This window comes from Crinia signifera, chromosome 5 (genome assembly GCF_055691185.1).
Source record: "Crinia signifera chromosome 5, ASM5569118v1, whole genome shotgun sequence".
Lineage (NCBI taxonomy): Eukaryota > Metazoa > Chordata > Amphibia > Anura > Myobatrachidae > Crinia > Crinia signifera.
In genome coordinates this window covers 241,463,120-241,485,997 of record NC_139221.1, presented here as the reverse complement: position 1 = coordinate 241,485,997, position 22,878 = coordinate 241,463,120, and the positions used below count along the sequence as shown (strand labels likewise).

General features: G+C 43.3%; 1 protein-coding gene across 2 annotated transcripts in view; it reads left to right on the top strand.

Moving 5' to 3' along the window:
* NR1D2 (nuclear receptor subfamily 1 group D member 2) overlaps nt 1-11,134 on the top strand; it is a 31,600-nt gene extending 20,466 nt beyond the window's left edge. Inside the window, exons 8-9 of one of the 2 annotated variants that reach the window (XR_014475043.1) lie at nt 690-1,040; nt 4,579-4,712. Coding sequence is in view for 1 of the 2 variants with exons in the window: in XM_083188738.1 (XP_083044864.1) it covers nt 4,579-4,775 (197 nt within the window). In the remaining variant the exon portion in view is untranslated. Of the gene's footprint in view, nt 1-689; nt 1,041-4,578 lie in introns of both variants that reach the window. The other variant, XM_083188738.1, reaches the window with a different exon arrangement.
* The last annotated feature ends 11,744 nt before the right edge of the window (nt 11,135-22,878 follow it).

Sequence of the window (22,878 nt, the reverse complement as noted above, 5' to 3'; positions counted from 1 at the left end):
GACCCTCTCCATGCGGGAGAAAATGCTCTGTTCCTGGGCTTCCCTGGTAATGTATGATCGCCATCACCTGTGGGGAGCTAGGTAAAGGTGTTTCACCACAGGTGATGGCAATCATACATTACCAGGGAAGTCCAGGAACAGAGCATTTTCTCCCGCATGGAGAGGGTCAGGTATGGCTGACACCATGTCAACATGTTGAGCGGTTGACATTGTGAACATGAAAGCGGTTGACATTGTGAACATATTGACATGGTGTCTGGTGACATGTTGAACCATGTCGACATTCTAGGGTCGACATTGTGATGACAACATTATGATTGTCAACATAACTGTCAACCATGTGGCTGGATCCCATCTAGAATTGCTGTTTATAAATTAGTAAGAGGTGGTTAATTATAGACTTTGGGATTTTGTCTTTTTTATCGGGGTGATTCTTTTGCAAGCCACTGTCCCCTATAGTGTAAAATGTCAGAGGGGCTCTGTGGGAAAGACCTCCCTATTTAATGAGCTGGACAACCTCTTCATCCTTCTTTTGATGGGTTAATCATGCAATTAATGTTCTTCGCTTAGGTTTTCCCTTAAAATACATATAGCAGGGGTTTTTTTTGTTAGTTTTTGGTCGTGTGCATTTTTATTTTGCTGTCCATTTTCTAAATATGGTTTTGTCCCCATTTATTTTTTATATGGAGTCGGGTGAAAAAAAAAAAAAGAGAATATGGATAAAAAACTGGTGAAAATCTGATCGCCCACAGCTACCAAAGCTCTATTACAAAATGACCCTCTCCGGTCTGAGGGAGCTCAGCTTCCCTGTCGTGACGCTGCCCCGGAGACAATTTACAGATTACTATTTGTTGCTTCTTAATTTTATACTGGAGGCGTAAACACACCGTTACATGTATACCACTTCATGTCAACAACTCACTGAAAGCCAGATACATGGTGGCCCCCACACTCTTCCATGATGTAATAAAATGAAAATACATAATCCTGTGGGGAAAAAAAATCTTTTTTTCCTGTCTTTGCCTTATACAAGGTGTTCGGTAAGAAACTTAGATATATGTTTTACAGCTTTATTGAAATGCCCATGGGGGGAAAAGATCAAGTACTAACCAAACAACATCTAATGGGGCCTCCACACATAGCGATATACATGCATTTTCTAAACGATAGATCGCTTAGAAAATGCCTCTACATCGCTCCGTGTGTAGGAGTGATAGCGATGCACGGCCCCGCACGTCGCTATACCCAGGCGATTTATATCCAGCACCCTGGGCATTAATCAGTCATTGACAGATCACTCAGCGCACAGCGCTCACACATCGCTGTGTGCTGAGCGATCATACTGAAGCGATCTGAGCAATCTAGCGTAGGTACACACTACACAATGGGGCCAATTCTGGTTCACTCAGAGTGAACCGAAATTGACCCTGCCCCAATTCTTGCACAGGCGCTTACCCCAACTGTGAACAGCTGCAGTGAATTACAATGTCGTCAGGCCAATCCCACGGAGTGGTGCGGGCGGGAGGGGGGCATGTATCGGAAGGCTTGGGTATCGCCCATGGGAATGGCCAGCGTTTCATGCGTGTCCCCATGCTAATGCTGGGTGTTCCCATGGGATTGCAGGCGGGAGGCCAGCCGTCTTTGCCCAGCGGCCCGCAAATATAAGTCAGTCCCCACTGACTTGTATTTGCGATGGCAGGAGAAATCATTTAATTTCTTCTGCTGCAGGCACATGCGAGGGGATGTGTCTTCGTTGGCTGGTTAAAACAAATACCTGGTAATGGATAAAAGATAATCACAGTTGACCATTTGCTTTGAAATGCTGGAAAACTGTCATTCAGATATTACCAGGTTTTTGTTCCAACCAACCAGATCTGACAATAAGGGAGTTATTCTGGTTGATTCGCAAAGCTGCGAATTCGCAGCCTTGTGAGTCCACCAAACCCTGCCTTGCGAATGGTGGCACGGTAACATCCATTCGCAGCCTAGGGGGATCCACCCACATCATTCAATGGTCGGCGACCATCGAATGATGGCGAAGGTGCTCTCAAGTCACTTACATATGCGTGGACGCTCGGGAGGAAGTGGGCGGGCAGCTGACATCAGGCGATGTCAGCTGCCCGCCCCCCGCGTCATCGGGGCATTTGCATGAGACCGTGCATGACACCGCATGTGCAGACTCACACCATCGGACCCCTTGCGAGGGAAGGGGTCCGAACGAACGGACCTGAATAAGGTCCTAAATCTGTAGATGTATGGCCATCTCAACTGCCGTGTTACAGGCTGCGTTTTGAAGAGGCAGGTAGAAGGTTATTTCTCTCTCTCTCTTCAAGTTTTGATACATCTTCCAACAGTTATTTGACACAAACAGTAAAATGTATTAGTAGCAGATTATGGGCCAGATTCTCTATGCTTGAAAAGTTATTAAATGGAGAGTGATACAGCCAGCCAATCAGCTCCTGTCTGACATTTTTCAAACACTGTGTGTGACATGGCAGGTAGGAGCTGGTTGTTTATCACTCTTCAAGCTTAGAGAATCTGGCCCTATTTTTGCAGCATATGTATGGGCCAGTATTGATCGTTGTGTATATTGGGGTAAAATGTATTATCTGTCCACAGCAGAGTTTACTACAAGCTATGATACCTACAAATAAGGAGCATGTTGTGGTTCACTATGACCAGTCAATACTACCCAGAAAGTGCTTAGCATGTGGCATCAACAAGCTCCCAGCACATATATAAATAACATCACCTTATGGTTGCTAGTAAAAGACACATACCATTGCAGATAAGAAATGTCCAATGGTTGATGATCACCTGGTGCCCCTCACGGTCAATCACTGCAGCCTCTGCAGGTTCCCTACAGCACATTAAGCTCCTGCAGAGCCATGGTTGTTGATGGTATGCTTTAAAAAAAATGAGTTTTTCAAAACGTGGGTGAGGTTCTGAGCCCAATGGATTGCAGAGCTTTTGTTATACAGCTGAGGCTAAGATACTGTACATTATCATTCACATACATTTAAGTGGATCCTCCTTGTGGCACAAAATTAAAATAAGTTTTTGGTATTTGTGCTGTAGTTGCTGACATTCAATGCTCAGTATGGTGCCTACAATATGACACATGGATCTTATGTTACCCATATGACAGGAAGAATATGGAATGGGGCTGTAAATTCTGGAGATAAGGGACCTTTTTCCAATTAAAATTGCTGAAATAACGATTTGTCCAAATAATAATTAACCCTTTTGGGGTACAGTATGTTCAATGTGGGCGAGGAGCTAAACGATGAGAAGTGCGATGTCAGAGTATACACCGGCTTCCCCTTCACTCGCCTGTTCCCTGAGGCGAGGTGGAAACGGCAAGTGTGGCCATATGACTGTGAGGAGTTTGCCGGAACATTGAATACGGCGAGGGGGGTTAGACGGCGAGGATGGCTTGTTTTTGGCAAACCTCGCCGCCCCCATTGAATATACCCCTTTGAGTGCCAAGGAAATTTGTCAAAATAGGTGTGAAAATTGCCAAGCAAACATTTGTAGTAAACCCTTTGAGTTCCAACGTTGCTGTAAGAGATTCCCAAAATATCCGTTAAAAATGCCAGCTCTGCTCACAGGGACAGTTATTTTTGTGGGCGCACTGTTAAACTAAACTTATATAAGGACAGTTGCTGTGAGTGGCGCTGGCATTTTTATCAGATATTTTGAGGATCTCTCACGGTAATGTTGGCACTCAAAGAGTAAATAACCATAAACTCCATTATGGAAAACCTAAGCTATTTTATTAAATGTATTTGTTAACTTGTTAGAAAATAAAGGCCCTTATTCTGGTTGGTGCAGTAATATCCGCGTGCGTTCGTGCTGCCGATGTTTTGTGTCTGCGCATGTGCAGAGGCGTCTCTGCGCATGTGCGAGCGGGGCGTATGGCCAAATCCCGCATGAAATGTGAACACTCCGAACAGGGGGTGGAGAGGGGCGTGAAGGGCTATTTGGGCTCATTACCATATGCATACGCCCCGCGTTTCATGGGCGTTCCTATGCAAACGCTGGGCGTACGTATGGTAATGCAGTCGTGACGCACGTGTAGGGGGCGGACATATGACATCGCCGGATGTCAGCTGCCCGCCCAGATGCCTGCTTTTGCACGGAAAAATGTCCGTGTGGTCTGAGGTTGCGGGAGCTGGTGGACCACTCGGTCCTGCATTCGATGGTCTGCGACCATCGAATGATGGGGGAGATTCCCTGAGATGGAGGAGGCGTATTCTGTGAAAAATACACGTGCGGTCCGTTCGGCCAGCTTCTTACCGCGTACGGACGGAGTTGGCGATCCGTATGGAAGGCGGGGTTTCGCACGCACGGGCCTGGCCGCATATTCGGATCCGGCCGCACCGATCAGAATAAGGCCCAAAGAGTGATGCACAATTTCCCGATGATTTGTCATGAGAAAATAAATAAACATGTCTTATACGCCTTCCCTTTATTGAAAGCATTGCACTCACCATTATATTTGTAACGCATTAACCATTGTATATGTGCTGTTAAAAGAAAATTAAAATACTTATTTTATTCTCACATTTAAAATAGATCGATCTGGTATTGAAAACGTAAACTCTGTGGAAGCACTGCAAGAAACGCTGATTCGTGCACTGAGGACTTTAATCATGAAGAACCATCCCAATGAGGCCTCCACCTTTGCCAGGCTCCTCCTGAAGTTAGCAGACTTGCGTTCTCTTAACAACATGCACTCAGAGGAGCTTCTGGCTTTCAAAATTCACCCATAGGCCTATAAATGACTGATGTGTTCTATCTACTGTATATTTTGTGACAGATGAGATGTTCCTAGGGTTATGTTCGGCACAAGGTACCTATAACAAGCTCATTAAAGTGTGTCCACTCATTACACTCCATACAGGCATCAATGCAGATGTTAATGAAGACAATAATTCACTGGGAGTTGGGGACACCGAGAAATTAGTTCCCAGTGGATTGACCGACTGGGTGGCTGCCTGCCTAGAAGTGTTCCTATACAGTGGCTGTATGTTAAGCAACATATGCCACATTATACTGTCCAAGTCTGACTAATGAAGCCTTATTTTTCATCATATAGTAATGTTGTAATATGATGTTTAGATGTAAGCAATGGCAACTGCACCTCTAATAACAAAAGGCAGATAGACTTTTAGGGGGAGATTTATTAAACCTTCTAAAGCAGGGGTGGGGAACCTTTTTTGTGCCAAGGGCCAATTGTATGGTGGAAAAATCCTTTGGGGGCCATATGTAAAAATGTATCTTACAAATTATCCTGCTGCAGCCGTCCCACGGTCTGGTGGCTGCCCCTGAATAGCACTGACAGTCTCCAGTTGATGTTAATTAAGAGGAATCTCGCAAGAACTACCAACCTCTCGCAAGAAGTCCCCTGTACTTGACTCCCGGCAAAGCCGCCGGGTGGGTAGGAGGGCCACTCAGACCGGCTAGGGGGCCGCATACGGCCCCCGGGCCTGAGGTTCCCCACCACTGTTCTAAAGAGTACAAGTGGAGGTGTTCGTTCTAAAATGGTTTAAACATTTTAAAGAGATAGGAACCAAATATGGATGTTTGAGGTAGTCCTTGTTATGTTCCACAGGTGATCCTGCTTTTTCACAATGTAACTAAATGCATTTTTAGTACATGATTCTAGCGGTACAATACATAGATAGACATCAGATAAATGGCTATCATTTCTGAATGCTTCATTGGTTTAATATGTGCCTCTATCTTGATCTGGATTGTTGTCTGTCAAACAGATTCTTAGCAGGTGTGAGTTGTGTTTTCTCTGAATTTTACCTGTACAGTATACTATATACCTTTTGCTGACATGGTGTATGTTTAGCGACTGTAAATATTCTTAGTTAGAGAGTTACAAATAAATATATGTCAGCTTCCTCGCAATATTTTAACCTGTGAAGGGAGCTGCTAAAAATAATTAAAAATGATATAAGATTTATTAAATGTATAAACATTTGCAGTTATTGATAAATTGACTAATTGTATATTTTTGTTTTTATTGGTAAAATGTCTGATGCTGCAGACATTTGCTACATTGAATCTACCCAGTAAAACTGGGTCTGCTGCAGCCCAGCTGCGACAGCGGCAATTCTGCTCTCCGAAAGGACCATTGTATATGGAACAGCATTTGTCCAGGGATAACCAAACTGGCATGCCCCACTTACACTACAAATGCAGAATTTAGAATCATTAGTGTATTGCTATGTAGTGAAAAGGCAGTGAGACTTTATAATTATATACTACTACCTAATACTACTTAACACTGTGGCGGGTTGTAAATCTGAGTAGATGACTTATACACTGTGTATAATAGCGGTTATTTATTCTAGTGCTAAGCTTAATATAGGGCTGAATTTATTAAAAGCTTTGCTGCTTAATCAGAAAAAGCAAAAATATCACCAAAAAAAATGACAATAAGGTTCTGCATGACACTAGTAATTCATACATGTTATCTGCTGTGAATTTTTGGACTTTTTTTTATTTTACTTTGATTTTGTTGCTGTCTAAAGGGGGTGTTCAATATCGGGTCTCAATTGTTGGGCTGGCCCAACAGCCGTGACCCTGTCCCTTTCTCGGCCTGCTCAACGCTCCTCTCGCAGGCATTATTCAATGTTCCGCCTGCCAAGTGCCAAGAAGGGGGCTTGGCTGTGAGAAGCGGCCAGGAATTGGTGAGCCGTGCCTGGGAGCTTATCAATTACCGGACGTTCTCGGCAGAACGAGCCCAACTGCTTGTGAAGTTGGGCACATTCTGCCGAGATCCCCTGTTCAATGCTGTCTAGGAAGACAGCATTGAATAGGGCCCCGCAGCCATCTCCCCCATCGGAAATGGCTGTGGGAGAATATATATATATATATATATATATATATATATATATATATATATATATATATATATATATATATATATATATATATATATATATATATATTGAAGCCATTTGGCTCACAGGCTACCGAATAGAGGGCTAATCTTTCTTGGAGCTGCATTCTACCAATACATTTTTAGGCTTTCTCCCCCAATTACTTTTATTTTTTGTGTTGTATAATAACAATTTTCTATTACATCATCAATATGAGATTCCATTAATGCTCCGTAATAGCATTGCATTAAAGAAATTATGATGCAAATCTGGCTCATAAGACTACATGTTTGCGTTTCAGTTTAAAAAGTTTTGTTTTCCGTGGAAACCGGTTTTAGGCATAAGCTCTCTGGGTTCCATGCAGTTTAACAATAGCAGAACACACATAGATTCATTGAATGTGTTGCACCAAAAAGACTTACATTTTACAAGATTTTTTATTACAAATTTGTAATGTTGAAATGATCATTAGTCATTTATATACTAATCTCATTAATATATTTTCTTATTTGTTATATTGTTTTGTGTTCTAGCTTCAGTCAAGTGCCATAAAAATCCAAAATTGCTTTATTTTCTAATCTTAAAATCATTTAAAATGCTCTAAATAAAAATATTCTGTAAAATGTACAGCACACACAGATTTTAGAACTGCAATATATTTTGATGCTAGAAATTTTCACCCACTTGAGGTAAATCTAATTTCTTCCGGGCACACTAGAAGTGCATCGGTTTCTGTCACACAGTGAAGGCAGCCATTTTGATTAAAATGCAGCCTTGTAAATAACAAGGGACCACTGATGTTTCTGAGGTGTGAAAGGTGCATTCTATAAATATGAATCTGATGGAATTGCTTTCCACAAAATTGATAGATTTTTATTCCACAAAATGCCATACAATTTAAGTACAATGCTTATACTGTAATATATGGAATCTTTAGCTGTAGCTAATTCATGATCATGTACTTTAGACACACACATGTCACCTGCTGCCCTACACAAGGTTAAGCATCCATTTCGGAGTCTCAGACCATTTTGGTAAGATTTGAAGTTGTCCATATTGACATTATGGAGGCTTCTCTGCATGGTGTAGACCTGTTCCTACGTGGCCAAACAGACTCTAATTTGACCCTGTTTTGCCACGTTCTTTGGCCCCATTTCATGTACATTTTACCACACGTTGGCACCAAGTGTGAAATAGATAATTTTTCTCATCTCTCTGCCTAGTTGTTAACTTCTGGCTCAAGGAAATATCTCAGGAATAATATCTGGTCACCCAGAGGCCTAGCGATAGCATTTCTAAAGTTACAATTGAAAAAAAAAAACCCTCTTAATCCCAGCCATAAATCAGGATTTAAAGAGAAATAAATATAAGTAACTGCTGCTAAGCATTACAATAGCACCATCTTATTGCTCATGCTGCTTTTAATCTCTTTAATAGTATAAACTGTTGTCATTTTGGTCTGGTACATAAGATATGTCATCTTTTCTGCTGCTGTCACGGTTCTTTTAGTCCTACATCTCTCAACTACACTATTGTGGGGCCTCCTGTGGACCCTAGCCTTCATACTATCTATTCTCCTCACAAAGCTTACATGCAGTATGTCTAAGTGGTGCTAGAATACTTTCTGTTCTGTTTCATATAAGCAACATATTGTAATCAGGGCCGCTGAAAGGGGACGGGAGCGGGTACTAATTACCCGGGCCCAGGCTTGCTGGAGGGGCCCGGCGGGGGCCCTGGTCCGACCTTCCCCCTCTGCCCCTCCCGGGTAGCAGCAAACATTAACAGCTCAGCATGAGCATCTCAATGACTGCGTGAGAACTGATGCTGAGCCTGCTGTCAGCACAGCACATGCTGTAGGTGTGTGCTGCTGCTGAGGGGGGGCGGGCAATAACACTCCCCCCTTGACTTTACAGTTTGTTTTCACCCACCTTAAACATTTTGGGGGTGTGGCATAATCGTGAGAGGCAGCCACGCCTCCCGCAATTAGGTCATACCCCCACAAATTTACCTGGACTCGGCATACCTCTCGGCGGCCCTGATTGTAATTAAAAAAGTATCACAATAAATTAGCAGTGCTGAATTGCTTTTTTTTCTTATGTACCATAATTGTTTGTGCTTAGTTTTTACATGGGCCTAAAAGACATTCAGTTTAAATATGTAACTGATATACTGTCAGTATAACACAACATTCACATTTAAGTTTTAAAACATTTGATAATGTGCATAGAGGAAATAAACCCAGAAGGGCTCCAGAAAAGTGTAGATGTTTATTGAAGCAGAAAACAATTTTGGCCTGGAGCAGGCATTTTTATAGCAGAATATTTTTATATTGCCTAATTTACTGACACACAAACGTGTCCACACGAAGATCTATAGATCTATAAATATTTATGTATATATATACATATGTGGCAAGTGCTGATAACATTTGTTTCATTTTAGCTACATGATTTTATCACCACATGCTATATTTTTAGCCATAACTAAATTACTGTTCTAATGTCAACAACATATCACCAACTCTTATAATAATAATAATAATAAATAACTAATCATTGTATAATATAAATGGTCCAATAACATGAGCTAGCGCTTTGTTCAATGCTATACAGTATTACCTGTAGTTGCTGGTGATTTTACAAAATGCTACATACCGAAGATTTAGAAAAACACTAAGGGGGGTATTCAATCTGTGCAGGAATTTTCACCAGGCAACAAATTGGCGATTTTTGTTTTTAGGATGCATTAGATTCACTCTATTCAACCTCAGTGCCAATTTTTTACCTGACGAAAAAATCCGCACTCGGGGAAAACCACATGTCTGGTTTCTCTTATGCTGATTTGCCCCAAAAATAAAAGTGAAACAGCATAGGTGAAAATGGCCGCAGAACTGGCAAAAACCTGTGATTGAATACTATCTGGCAAACATTGCCGTTCTTTCGCCTGGCAGAAAAAAGATTGACTACCCCCTAATGTGCTGTTATGAAGCTGCACCAGTGACCAATATCCGCTAGCTCATCTATTATTGAGAGAGGTTACCAGTGAATTACATTTGTAAAATGGTGAATACTAGACATTAGGTTGTCTAGTTGGTTGTCATTTTCCTATGTAGTTTATCATCATGCTGTTGTGTGTATATATGTAATTGTGTGTGTTGTAGTAGAAAGAAAATAATATGAATAGGGAAAATCTAGTCTTTGAAAATCCAGTAAGAACCCATTTAAAGTTCAGTGGGGCCTATACACGGGACAATGTCAGGCCATTTTTTGAGCGATTTTACTACATCGCTAAGAAAATGCCCCTACATCGCCGTGTGTGTAGGGGCATAGCGATTGTTAACCAGCACGCTGGTTCTTAATTGGTCGGGGCCAGTGTTCTCAATGGAGGACACTGGCACTGGCAAAACGCTCAGCTTTTTGCTGGCGCTTCGCTGTGTGCTGAGCGATCATGCTGAGCGTTCTGCCAATCTAGCATCGCTCATAATGCTCAGTGGGCCCCCTACATGTGTAGGGCCCTTAGTCCCTAATTAGGCCATAGTTCTCACTATACAGTACAGTCCAAAACTAAGCAGACCATCATTTATATTTGTGCCCGTTAGATTGGTTTTGCTGGCAAACTGATCCTAGAGCTAGCCATGATTACCCATCACCTGTTGTGATGGGTCGGGCAAAAATACTGAAGTGCTTCTCCCCCAAAACCAGTTGTGGTGCATTTTCTGTGCTCTATCATTTTCATTCCTACAAATAAGTAAAACTTAATTCCGCACAACATTTCTGCAAGCGATATACTGTAATATAGAAACTTGCGCATTGTTGCAATACAATATTCTCTCTATAAATGTATGTTAGAATAAAGTGATTCTAGGCTACATGTGGGTATGTGCTTTGTTGTGCACCCTCCAGCAGCTAGAAATATCCCTTTTCAACATTTTCTAAATGTATAGATTAGTTTAACAATATCTAGTACGGCTACTATTGTTTAAAGACCTGGTGAATGAATGTTTGATCATTTTTACAATGTTATGAATTGCTCCTGAAAATGATAAAGTAAAAGGTAGCAGATGATATCTGTTTGAATGAACCACTTTTACATCTGCATGGAAGGTATGGTTGGTTTCAAAGGGAAAAACTACTAAATGTTTTGACTGTGACCATTAGCTGTAAGTTCCTGCTACACAGAGCTGTCTGTACACAGTGTGTGTTGTTAGCTTTTTTGAATAAACAAATTTGAAAATATTTTTTTGTCATATTTGCTTGTTGATTGTAGAACCCAGGTGTGTCGCTGACAGTGCTGCATATAGGGGGCTGCCAATGGTGGGTTTAGAGACACCAAGATTGAGTTGCAATGCTGCATACCTCCCAACATGACTCTATCCAGGAGGGACACAATGCTCTGTCTCTGGACTTCCCCCTTAATGTATGATTGGCATCACCTGTTTTAAACAGGTTAAGTGATAAGAAAGATGTTTCATCACAGGTGACAGCAATCATAAATGGAGAGGAAAGTCCACTGTGTCCCTCCTGGAGGGTCATGTTGGCAGGTATGACGCTGTAAAGGTCCCCATATATTAATTTGACTTGTCCTAAGGACAAGTCATGCCTGATTTCCCTGGCAGCTCCCCGGGAGGGCTCTGACACGATTAATCAATTGATGTGCCAAGTTTTGCATACAATAAATCGCATGCGATTTATCATATGCAACTGCAGGGGGGCTACAGTCACAGAGGCAGTGGTTGGGGGACGCTGCTAGGCGGGCAGGGGCAGCGGACAGGCAGCAGGGAGCTGGAAGAAAAAAAATCCTATGCAAATGAATGGGCAGCCAGTGATTGGCTGAGAGCTTTCAGAGCTCTCAGCCAATCACTGGCTGTCCATTCATTTGTATTGTTTTTTTTTTCTTTCAGCAGCACGTCTCCGTTCCCCTCGCCGGATCACCAGCATCCCTCACCTGCTGCCTCTGTGTCCGCTGCCCCTGCTCGCCTTGAAGCGCCCGCCGCCTCTGTGTCCACTGCCCTCCTCACAGCGTCCCCTGCCTCTGTCCACTGCCCCATCCCTCCCCGCAGCATACCCTGCCTCTTCGTCTGCTGCCCAACACGCAGCGTCCCCTGCCCGGAGGCTGCACATAACATTTAGCAAATCTTATGTGCAGCCGGTCCAACCTCCCGCCTCCAATCCAATGCGCACGGGACCGCGCATTGGGTTGGACAAGATGTCTACACATGCGATTTGGCCCGATTTCACACTCCAATCCATCCGTAATGGGTGAAATCAGGCCCAAATTTTTTAATGTAGTTTCACTGGTCCCTTCCTGAGTAACCTGAGAATGACTCAGATGGCCGATGTTCACACAAATGATTCGATGCTGCATCTTCGGACCCAGCAGCAGATCACAGAAGCTGACAGGAGGCATCTATTTACACAAGATGCCTCCTACAGCATTAGCATATTATTGCACATCAGCTGCATTTGAGACTGAATTGAAAGCTGACTACTGTATGCAGCATTTTTTTTAATGCTACTGCATCTTAAATTGTTTCAGTTGCTTGATTAAAAGAGGAAGTCATATTAAATACACAGCATTCAGCTGATGAAGACTTGGCAGCTTGAAAAGTGAGCATTGTGTATTTACTGAAGTGTGTGTTTTTAGAAGTGGAGGTGATGCCCAATTAGAGTCTACATATTCCTTATCTAGCACCTTCTAGAACAGTCATCTGGTTACAGATTGTTGCCTAACATTGGATATTATTATTTCTGTTGTTCTGTTATAACAGTATGACAATTGTTATATTTGATGTACTATTCCATGTCATTTTCTGTCTCTCCATACTGATGCATCATGGGCTCTTATTCTGCTGTCCCTCCGTGTCACTAAGCAGCGGTCGTATCGCATTTGAAGCATCGTATTCGATTCTGCTGCCAGGAGGGGGTCTGAGTCAGAAGTCGAACCTGCAGCTGGTCCGACCTCTGACTCTGATGTGCACGGGACTAGCTGGCAAGGACATTAGATTTGGCCACTTTACACCTGATTTCTCGGCCCGATCTGTCGGAATCAGGTGAAAAGTGGCCAAATCGGACTAGTGTATAGGGTGTTGGAGAGGTGCGTTCTGCGACCATCTGCTAGCAACAAGCGGTGGCAGCAGTATCAGCCCTGAAGACCTGTTTGTCCCTCTTGCGCTCCCATTCCCTTGTAAGGGCAGACCCTGCAAGCTGCGCACTGTATGAGTGACAGTGTGCCTTCTCAGTCCGTTACAGACAGCGCGCCCAGTGTCAGTCAGCATTGATAGTGTGAGGAGACCACGCGCCTAGAGAGCCGTTAGCGTGCCCTTACTGTGTGGAGCCCCGCTGAGGTGACAGAATGGCGCCATTACACAGTGCATCCTGAGCCCCTTCTTCTTCTCGGTGGGGGAGCTGTCAATCACTGCCGGAGCTCCTGCATGTGTAGTGCTGGTAGCGCTAGCCCTCACTGTCACCCTCAGGGACCTACACTGCTGTGTAGATTTACCTGCCTAAAGACCTCCATACCTCTTTTCAATTCCTCCACTGCAGCTGCTGCAGCATAGGATAAGCAGCCTCCACCATGCACCTGTGTACCCTGCCTGTATTACATGCTATCAGTGTCTACTACTGCTACACCGGTACATGCAAGTTAACCCTTGACTGACTTTTAACTCTGTGCTCATTAATACAAATAAACCCAATTCCTGGCTAAGCTTCCAAAAAGTGTCTTGTCTAACAACACCACAAGCACCGCTATATACTCTGCCAACATAGGGGCCTTTAGTCAACTTTCTGCAGTACCAAAGGATATGGAAGAGGGAGATACTGTGTTTTTTTTTATCTGTGAAGTCCTAAATCACATTAAACCTTAATCTAAAACCAAACTAACCTTAAATGGAATAATAAATGATGTGTGCCACATTTGGAATAGTGTGACCTGCTCTTGTTAAAAAAAGGTTAGTATAGCCCCAACCAAAGCAGGTGTGACAAAGTGGCCAGTGAGGCATGAGAAGAGTTGGCGCCACTGACCTGCCTGCTTCTCCTGCACTCGGCCGCCCATCGGACCAAGTGGTGCCGTCATGAAGCCGTGTCTAGGAGGTATTCGCTAGCCGATCAGAGGAAGGTACACACAACATATAGCCGCATTCTGGCTGAGGAATACCGCTGCTTCCATTGGTTATAGTAAACTAGGGACAGCTTTTGGACGGGGACCTCCTTAGATTCTCCTAAAGGAGTGCAAACATTTGTTTTTATTGCACTAATTAAAATTTTTACTTTCAGGTGTTTACTCTCTATCACTTCTTAAATGGAAGATTGCCTATTCTTTATTAAGTATTCAAATATTGAGTTAACCAGTATTAACAGACTGTGGGGGAAATTTACTAAAGGAAATTTGTAAAAAATAGGTGTATTTGTATCCAGAAATACCGTTATTTTTGACATTTACTATCCCGAAAATACGGCAATTCGTATTCGTATTGATAGCACATCAATATGAATACGAATTGCCGTATTTTCGGGATAGTAAATGTCAAAAATAAGTGTATTTCTGGATACAAATACACCTATTTTTTTACAAATTGCCTTTAGTAAATTTCCCCCTGTATGTCAGGATGTGCCAAGAACCCTGACATTACATACATGAGGCTGATTAAGAATGAGTTATGCTGATGTCATGACAACCTAGGGTTCAAGAGGTCAAATAACTATATGCAGTGTGTATTGTTAGTCACTTTTCCTTGTGTATTGGTTATATCACACATTGTTACCTAAGTATATGGTCCTTAGGTCGACAGTTATAAGGTCAACCACTATTAGACGTCATAGTCAAAACATGACAATGGTCAACAGCATATGGTCGACATAAGTTTTTCACAATTTTTTTGAAGGTCTTTTTCATACATTAACATCCTCGTGGACTATAATTGGGAATGGTAACCTGTGCCAAGCGCAGCAAGCTATACAAGGAGATGTGGCACACTAATTGGGGGTCCATGTGCTAAAAGTAAAAAAAAATTGAAAATTGCATGTCAACCTTTTCATGTTATCAACCTTTTGTTTGTGTCGACCTAGATACTGATGATATTTTTACCCGTTATCTATGTAGTGCACCCAAGGCGACTGCTTCATCTGGTATTCTCTTCTGTAGGATAAACAATGCACACTTACGCTGATCACTGGCTTCAACCCAAGTCATATAGGGGCCGATTTAAGATTGCGTGTAGCGAACCGAATTCATCCCCAGCCCCGATGGTTGGGGTTTTGCGCATGAGCAAACGGCTTTGGTGACTTGCACACTCACCGGTTCATTAGATTCCATGCATCACTGTCCTGTTGCCCACTCATACGCAATTCACGAACCATAGAATCATTTTTTCACTTTGTGCAAATGTGCGTAAGTCTGACGCTTCCACAACTCTGTGACAGAGACAGGCTGATGGACACTTCTTCCAATGTCACACACCCTTTTTTAAAATGCCTGGGTACGCCTGGGTTTTTTCAGACACTCCCAAAAAACAGCAGATATTCACCCCCCAAATGCCAACTTCCTGTCAGTCAAATTGCGAGGCGATTGTGATTAGATATAATCGCTATTTCTGTTGCTAATTTGGCTTGGGCATACACAATATGATCCGAAAACAAACGCAGTTATTTGATAATCAAACGGATTGTGAATCGACACAACAGTGATCAACTCTAAAGTGGGCCCTCAGCATGACATTTATCATTAACTTAGACACCTTCCAGAGATGGCCACAAGGTGTCACTATTAGATACTAACTGAGACCAGGCTTGTATCTATTCCTCTGTAAGATGTGTTAGCATTGAGCAAGAAGTTTCATTTTAGTGCTGAATATTTTCTTTTAGTTGATCTTTTTGTTACAGAGAATTTTCATGTAACAGCTGCAAAACATAGGAATGTGGTAAAAGACTTTGGGGCTAATTCAGACCTGATCGCTGGGCTGCAAATCCTCGGAGCCCAGCGATCAGCTAGTCACTTCCCGAATCACGCCCGAATGAAATCCTGCCCCTGTGTTAGGATGTGAATGTGATTGCAGTCGTGCGAGGTGGGGGAAATTCACCCACTCGTGTGCAGCGATGCGCAGCTGAGACGGCCCTGCGATAGCTGTGTGGAGATCCGGAACACAGATGTCAGCGTCCCTCCCAACGGCCGGGAGCCACCTTTGTTTTCTGGGGTACTCTCAGAAAACACCAACGCACCGCTCACAAATGGCCGCATGCTTTCCATCAGCCAGTGTACGGCTTGCGATAACAGGCATTCCCTGGTTGTGATCACATGGACGGTACGCACATGAGCACTTTGGTCTGTGCGCATGCGTGGTCCTTCCATAATCACGAATGCTGTGAATTTGCAGCCCTGCCATTAACCCCTTCAGTGGTGTTTTTTTGAGGTAGTGCTTCCCACTGGGCGAGTTTTTAAGGGTTAATGCTACCTAATAAAAAACCACTACGCTGTCTCCTGGGCCCTGGCAGCGCCGCTGAGCACTATGTCAGCCGCTGCCCTGCCCTTGGCACTCATAAAGGTTTCTTTTAGTTCACCAAGGCATGGAGATGATGGGCACTATCACTGTATGTCATCCAGGGCACATATAAAGAGAAAGTATATCCCCAATGTAGACACTGTCTCTATTATATGTAGATATCAATTAGGCCAAGGATTCTTGGCGTACCTTACTCACCACTTTAGGTGGCGGCACCACTCCTGTAGCGGTTTCTTTATGACTTTCCAAATAATGGATACCAATAAACGTTTTTTTTTTTTTTAAAATGCGTGAAAAAAGCTTTAATCCAATATATCCAAATAGAGCAAAAGACCCATCAAGGGCTCAATTTTTTTAAAAAACAGTCCAATATAACACCAAAATGGTGTAAAAACACAATTTAAAAACAAAGACAGAACTAATTCTGATACATACATCCGGGGGGTGGTGGCTGTTCACTCCTCTCCAATAGCATCAACGCATTTCGGTCATGGACCTTTCTCAAGACATCTTGAGAAAGGTCCATGACCGAAACGATGACATACGGTGTCATACGACATACAATGACATACGGCGATAGTGCTTATCATCTCCATGCCTTGGTGAACTAAAAGAAACCTTTATGAGTGGACTACCCAGCACACAAGTGTGAGTTAGGGTATGCCCGCCCCATACATTTGCTTCCAATTTTAAGTGAATATTGTGTAGTCTTGATATTCTCTTGATATTCTCTGATACTTGGTATATCAAACTTTCCTCCGAGATAAACTGGGAGATCTCCACACAGCAACCTGAGGAGACAAAGATACCCTTACGTGCCTGAATAACATCCTAAACATTGTGAGTTGGGGTACGCCCGTTTTTTCAGTAAAAGAAACCTTTATATATTTATTATTCTTCACTATTTGGTGAGTGAGGTACGCTAATTCAGCTCCTCACACACAATTCCCACGTCTTTTGCACATGACAAATCTACACATGTTGCACTTTCTTTCTTGTTTCTCTATCTTGAGCACACCTTGAAAGAAACACCTTCTGCTTCAAGTGAAAAATCCTCTGCTTCAAACAAATCCTTTTGGAACATCACTAAAAAGATACCTTTATAAGTTTGACACCAGCGTATACAAACGTGAGTTTGGTACGTACACGCTACTTTGATCTCTGATTAAAATATATCTATACTAAAGAAATAATTTATTTAGACACTGTACATATTGTAAAAATTCTTTATTGTTTTGTTTATCCTTTGGGATCACTATATATCGGCAACGGGCAAAAACGGTCCAGACCCCAACACCACTGAAAAGAAATACTATCAACAAAGGAGGACTATACCCTGTTGAATTTCTAAGTATTTGTGCGCCTCATTGTATATCAACTTCACAATTTTCTTTGTCTGTATGGTAATTTAAGTGTGGGTGACACTTACGTGAGTTGTAACATCAGGGCAGCATAGCGCCATATATTATTTCTGTCATTTCCAGTTGTCTAGTCTGGGCACTGAAGCATAACCCGGAAAATTCTCGGTATTGCCACTGAAGGAGTTAAACCTGAATCGGCCTCATTGAACAAATGACTTAAACTGCACAATCTTTGGGGCAGATTTAACAACAAGTGATGTTCCTTTTATATTTAAATGTTTATAAACAATGCTGCAACCATTTCACATTTTGCAACAAGTGATAATATCATTCACTGTTAAATCTGCCACTTTGTGTGTATTCTAACAAAATAATCCTGCAAGGAAGCCAAAAGTGTTTAGTAAATTGACCTCTCTCTCTCTCTCTCTCTCTCTCTCTCTCTCTCTCTCTCTCTCTCTCTCTCTCTCTCTCTCTCTCTCTCTCTCTCTCTCTCTCTCTATATATATACCTGTATCATCTGTGCTGTATTCTCCCCTGTCCACTATGCCTTGTTCTGCCATACCCCCAGCCACCACCACCCCACCCCCATACCATGTGATAAGCCCACCTAGTGTTAGACAGTGTAGCCCACAGGATTCATTGATACTGACAGTCAGTGATACTGTAGATGCTAGATCCATATAACTAGTTAACTACAACAAAAATGAAGTTTTCAAATATGCCATTCTATAAATGAACGATTGCTAGGATATGTAAAAAGTGAAGCCTTCTGTTTCTGTTCCTTCAGTTTGATCAATGTGCATTTCTGCAGTTATCCGTATTTTTACAAGCCTATGATGTGATCACTCCCCAGCTGCCTCTGATTACCCTGATTGTTACCCTTCAAAGGGGCATTAAGTACAGTATCAGAGTTTGTTTGCTGCTTGCGCTGCAGTTTTCGAGCCAGCTCCTTAATTATCGAACTGATTTTCCAGAAACATGGCCTTTAAGCTTGATTTTTTTACCTTATGGAGTTCTGGAACCCCTGACCTTGTTTCTGGAATCCCTATCTGGTTCCTTGCTTTTTTCTGTTACCTGTTCTGATGCTGAATTCTTATACCGTAATTAGCTGGTAATCATCATGCTTTTAACCTAATGAAATCATAACGGGCATATTTATTAATCAATTTAATAAAATACAGGTTAAGTATCCCTTATCCAAAATGCTCGGGACCAGGAGAATTTTGGATAACGGATTATTCCGTATTTCGGAATATTTTAATATTTCAATGATGTATCTTGAGGTATATTGCATTTATGTTGTACATATCCATCAAACACGTGAAATAAGCACAAATATATTTTATTTGTGCATAAAACATGAAACAAAGTTTGTGTACAATCTCAGGATATTCAGATACGGGATACTCAACCTGTATTGTGAAATCTAATGTTTTCAAATGTTTCATATTTTATTAAAGCCTCCTGCGTATTGCTAGTAGCTGACAGGCATTAGGATTGACTTGACATTGAGGGCAGTATTCAATGAGCAAATTCGGCATGTGCAGCGAATCCTGTTTAGGATTCGCTGCACAGTCACCATGTTCCGGAGGGCTTGAGCCTTCATTGCCAGCCCTCGCTGACACAGTAGGCATTGACTTGCTGCCCCTGGCGGAGAATGTTAGCCCATGCGGCAGACGCCGCAGGGAGCCGGGGGATGGTGGCAGGCAGGGAGATGGAAGTCTCCCTGCCTGCCCCATAATGTATGTGGGGGGGAGGATGGCTCCCCGGGACCCAGGCAGCACAAGCTGCCCCCCCCCCCCCCGGGAGAGCCAGCAGGGGACTGGGTAGGAGCCGCTAACATTGCTCCCCGTGCAAATGTAATGATCGGGAGCAGTGAATATATGAATATGTAATGAGCGGCTCCCGGCCCCCGGGCCCCTGCTGATTGTTATTTGTAAAAAATATATTTTTTTTAAATTAAATATATATTCATGTCTCTTCACAGAATAAAATTCCTGATTTTTTTACACCAAATTAAAAAACAAAAAACTTTATTTTAAAAGTTCACATTCCACTTCACCATGAAAAGATGGTGATTGCTACACGGTGACACACGGCGAAAATCACTTAGAAAGCAATTCGCCATCTTCTCATTGAATACACGGCGAATCACATTGAAAAACTCATTGAAAAACCACAGCGAATTGCGGAGACTATCAGACGGCGAATTGTCCGTCATTCACTGTTCGCAGCCGGCGAAAAGTGCACATTGAATAGGGTGATTCGCTTTCTGACACAAAAAATCACCTTCCAACGTGAAAATAGCACAAATTCGCTGTGAAACATGGCGAATTGGCCTCATTGAATACTGCCCTGAGACTTGACCTTCTGTGCATTGGTGGCTCCCTGCCACAACTATTATTATACATAACCTCGCTACAACCGCTCTAAGTAGCCTTACAGTTTGAGCTCAAGCTGATGCACCACAATGCCCAGCATAACCATAAAGCCTTGCAGGTGACAGCTGAGGAATAAAATGAAGGCCTATTTATTACATATTTGTTAGCTATCACCCACCCTGATGTACTGTGCCAATGTAACTTACTGATGTGCTATAGTGCCAACTGGGCAACCTCAAGGCAAGGTCTCCTTCACACACCACAAGCATTACATCATTGTATAACCTTCAATACATTCACATAGGAAGTATGAATGGGGAGTCCTTGAGCACCCTTACACATATTTATCTGCATTACAGGGGGGGGCTACATGTGTATTAGCCATGGGCACCTGGAACCTTTAATCAGGCTCTGCTTATCTTGTATACAATGCTGCTGAGCTCAACTTGCACACAGATGCTGATGCTGGGGCTCTAGCTCCAGTGCACTGTAAATAACGTACTGCAAGTGCCTGCTATGAACATACAGATTGCTGACATGTGAAGGCTTTCACACTTGCAAAGCAGGATGTGTGCATGGCAATAATATTTAATATCCCAATAATGGATAAAGTTACATGTTTTCCCCGTCCCCTCCCGTTGCTCGCTGCGCTCGCCACAATTCGGGCTCGGTGGCTCGCTGCGCTCACCACACTATTTAATATTGAACTTTGAATTTACTTAATAATAATTATCATAAAATATAACAAGAATAATGAAAAGATTACGAACAATAATATCAATAATAAAAGATTAAAGAATGATATGAATAATGATTAAAAGATTACGAACAATAACAATAATAAGAAAAGATGAAATAATGATAAAAAAAGGCAGTCACTGAGAGGGCATCGCAGTAGCCTTTGGCAGTAGGGTCAGAGCAGTGGCGTAACTATAAATTTTGCTCCCCCCTGCCAAAAAAGCTTTGGTCCCCCCCCCCCCCTTACACTATAAATAAACAAATAGGTAACACATTAATTCACACTCAAACCAAAACATTTGGCCTCTTTATAGATATAACTATTAAAAACACAGATACCTGATAAAGGGTTTAATTCAGACTCAGATGCAGTTCAAACTTTGCAAAACTGCAACTGCTGCGCTAGGCTGCGGGTGGGGCTCACGAAAGGGCAAGGCATATATATATATATATATATATATATATACCACTATTGTGGGGCATGCTGGAGAGCAAAATTGCCCGATTTCCCCAGGCTGGTGTCCAAGCCCCCTTGTGTCCACCTCGCAGCCCCATCTCTCCCCATAGCCAGAAAGATTACCTGTTTTTTAAACTGGACCCCGGTTCTGCGGATGTTCCTTGACAGCAGCTTGCTCCCCTGCACAGTGGCGCGCAGCCTGACATCCAGGAAGTGTTTGCTGCTGCATTTCTGCTCTTTGCTCTGACGACCAGCGTGCCACTGTCTGTTCCCATCTGCTGACTGAATGCTGAGCTCCCTGATCGGAGCTCAGCGTTAGCGTGATCCCCCCCCCCCCCCCCCTCATGGAGCCCCACTAATGGCTGACCCTCATGGAGCCCTGCTAAGCCCCATTAGCCCTGCCCCCTCTCAGAGCTCTCCTATGCAGCTGGTCACAGCAGTGACTGAGCCACTGCCTGACACTGACAGCTGGGGAGGCAGGAAGAAGATACATCCCGGCTGTCAGGTGATCCTTCCCGGCCACACGCAGACATAGTGTTACTAGACATAAATCTAATGGAAAGGGGGGCACATGGCAGCTTCAGAGTCCCTGCAGCTGCGTGATACATTTAGCTTCTGCATCTCCGCGGCTGCCCGGCCATTTCAAATGCGGCACCAATTCGTTAACCAATCAGAGCTCACGGCCCGGCAGCCAATCAGAGTGGCTGCCGGGCTGCGAGCTCTGATTGAGCTCACGAGCCATGGCCCCATTTGAAATGGCTGGCCTGGGCAGCCTTCAGAGACGGGGAAGCTAAATGTAGCTCTAGCAGGCAGCTGCAGGGGATCCGGAAGGCAATAGACTCTGTGTGCTATGGGAGCACAGCCCAGCCGTCGAGCCCAACGCACACCGCTGACCTGGGGCTCCTTGCTGCAGCAGCAGCTTTGACTCTTTAATTACACCTGGCGCCCTGCAGGCGCTGGCTCCCCCAAGCTGCCGTGGGGGCTGCCACAGCATAGATACGCCACTGGGTCAGAGCATGTAAGATTCTTTGAAATGGATCTTCTGCTCCCAAAATTTCCTCCACATGAATTCCTGTAGATAGGATTGTAAGTGGTGCCTTGCAGTGCCCCTCTGTCTTTTATTGCGCCATTTGGCGGCCCCCCACAGCCGCTCTTTGGTTTGGGTGTGTTCCCCTGATTCAGGGTCGACAAAATTGTAGAGGTGATTCACCCTGCAATGTTCATACCCTGCCTGTTGCAGTTCTTGGGTATTATATGCACTCCAGCAGTCGGAATAGATGACGGAGCCGGGAGCGACATTTGCATTGATGGCAGACATAAGGGTTGTGGCGTCTTGCCTTTCAACGGCGGTCAGGAAGCAGGCCCCTGTCTCCCTGCATATACCACCGAATACCCACTGCTGGGGCAGCATCCTACCAACATTATACTTCCTCTTTACAAAAAGGGTCTCATCCACCTTCAATTAGAAAAAAGGGGGCTTTCTTTAGGACCCGAAGGGTCAGAAAAGAAAAATGGGCGCCTATATGTGTGTTGAGCCAAGCTGCTC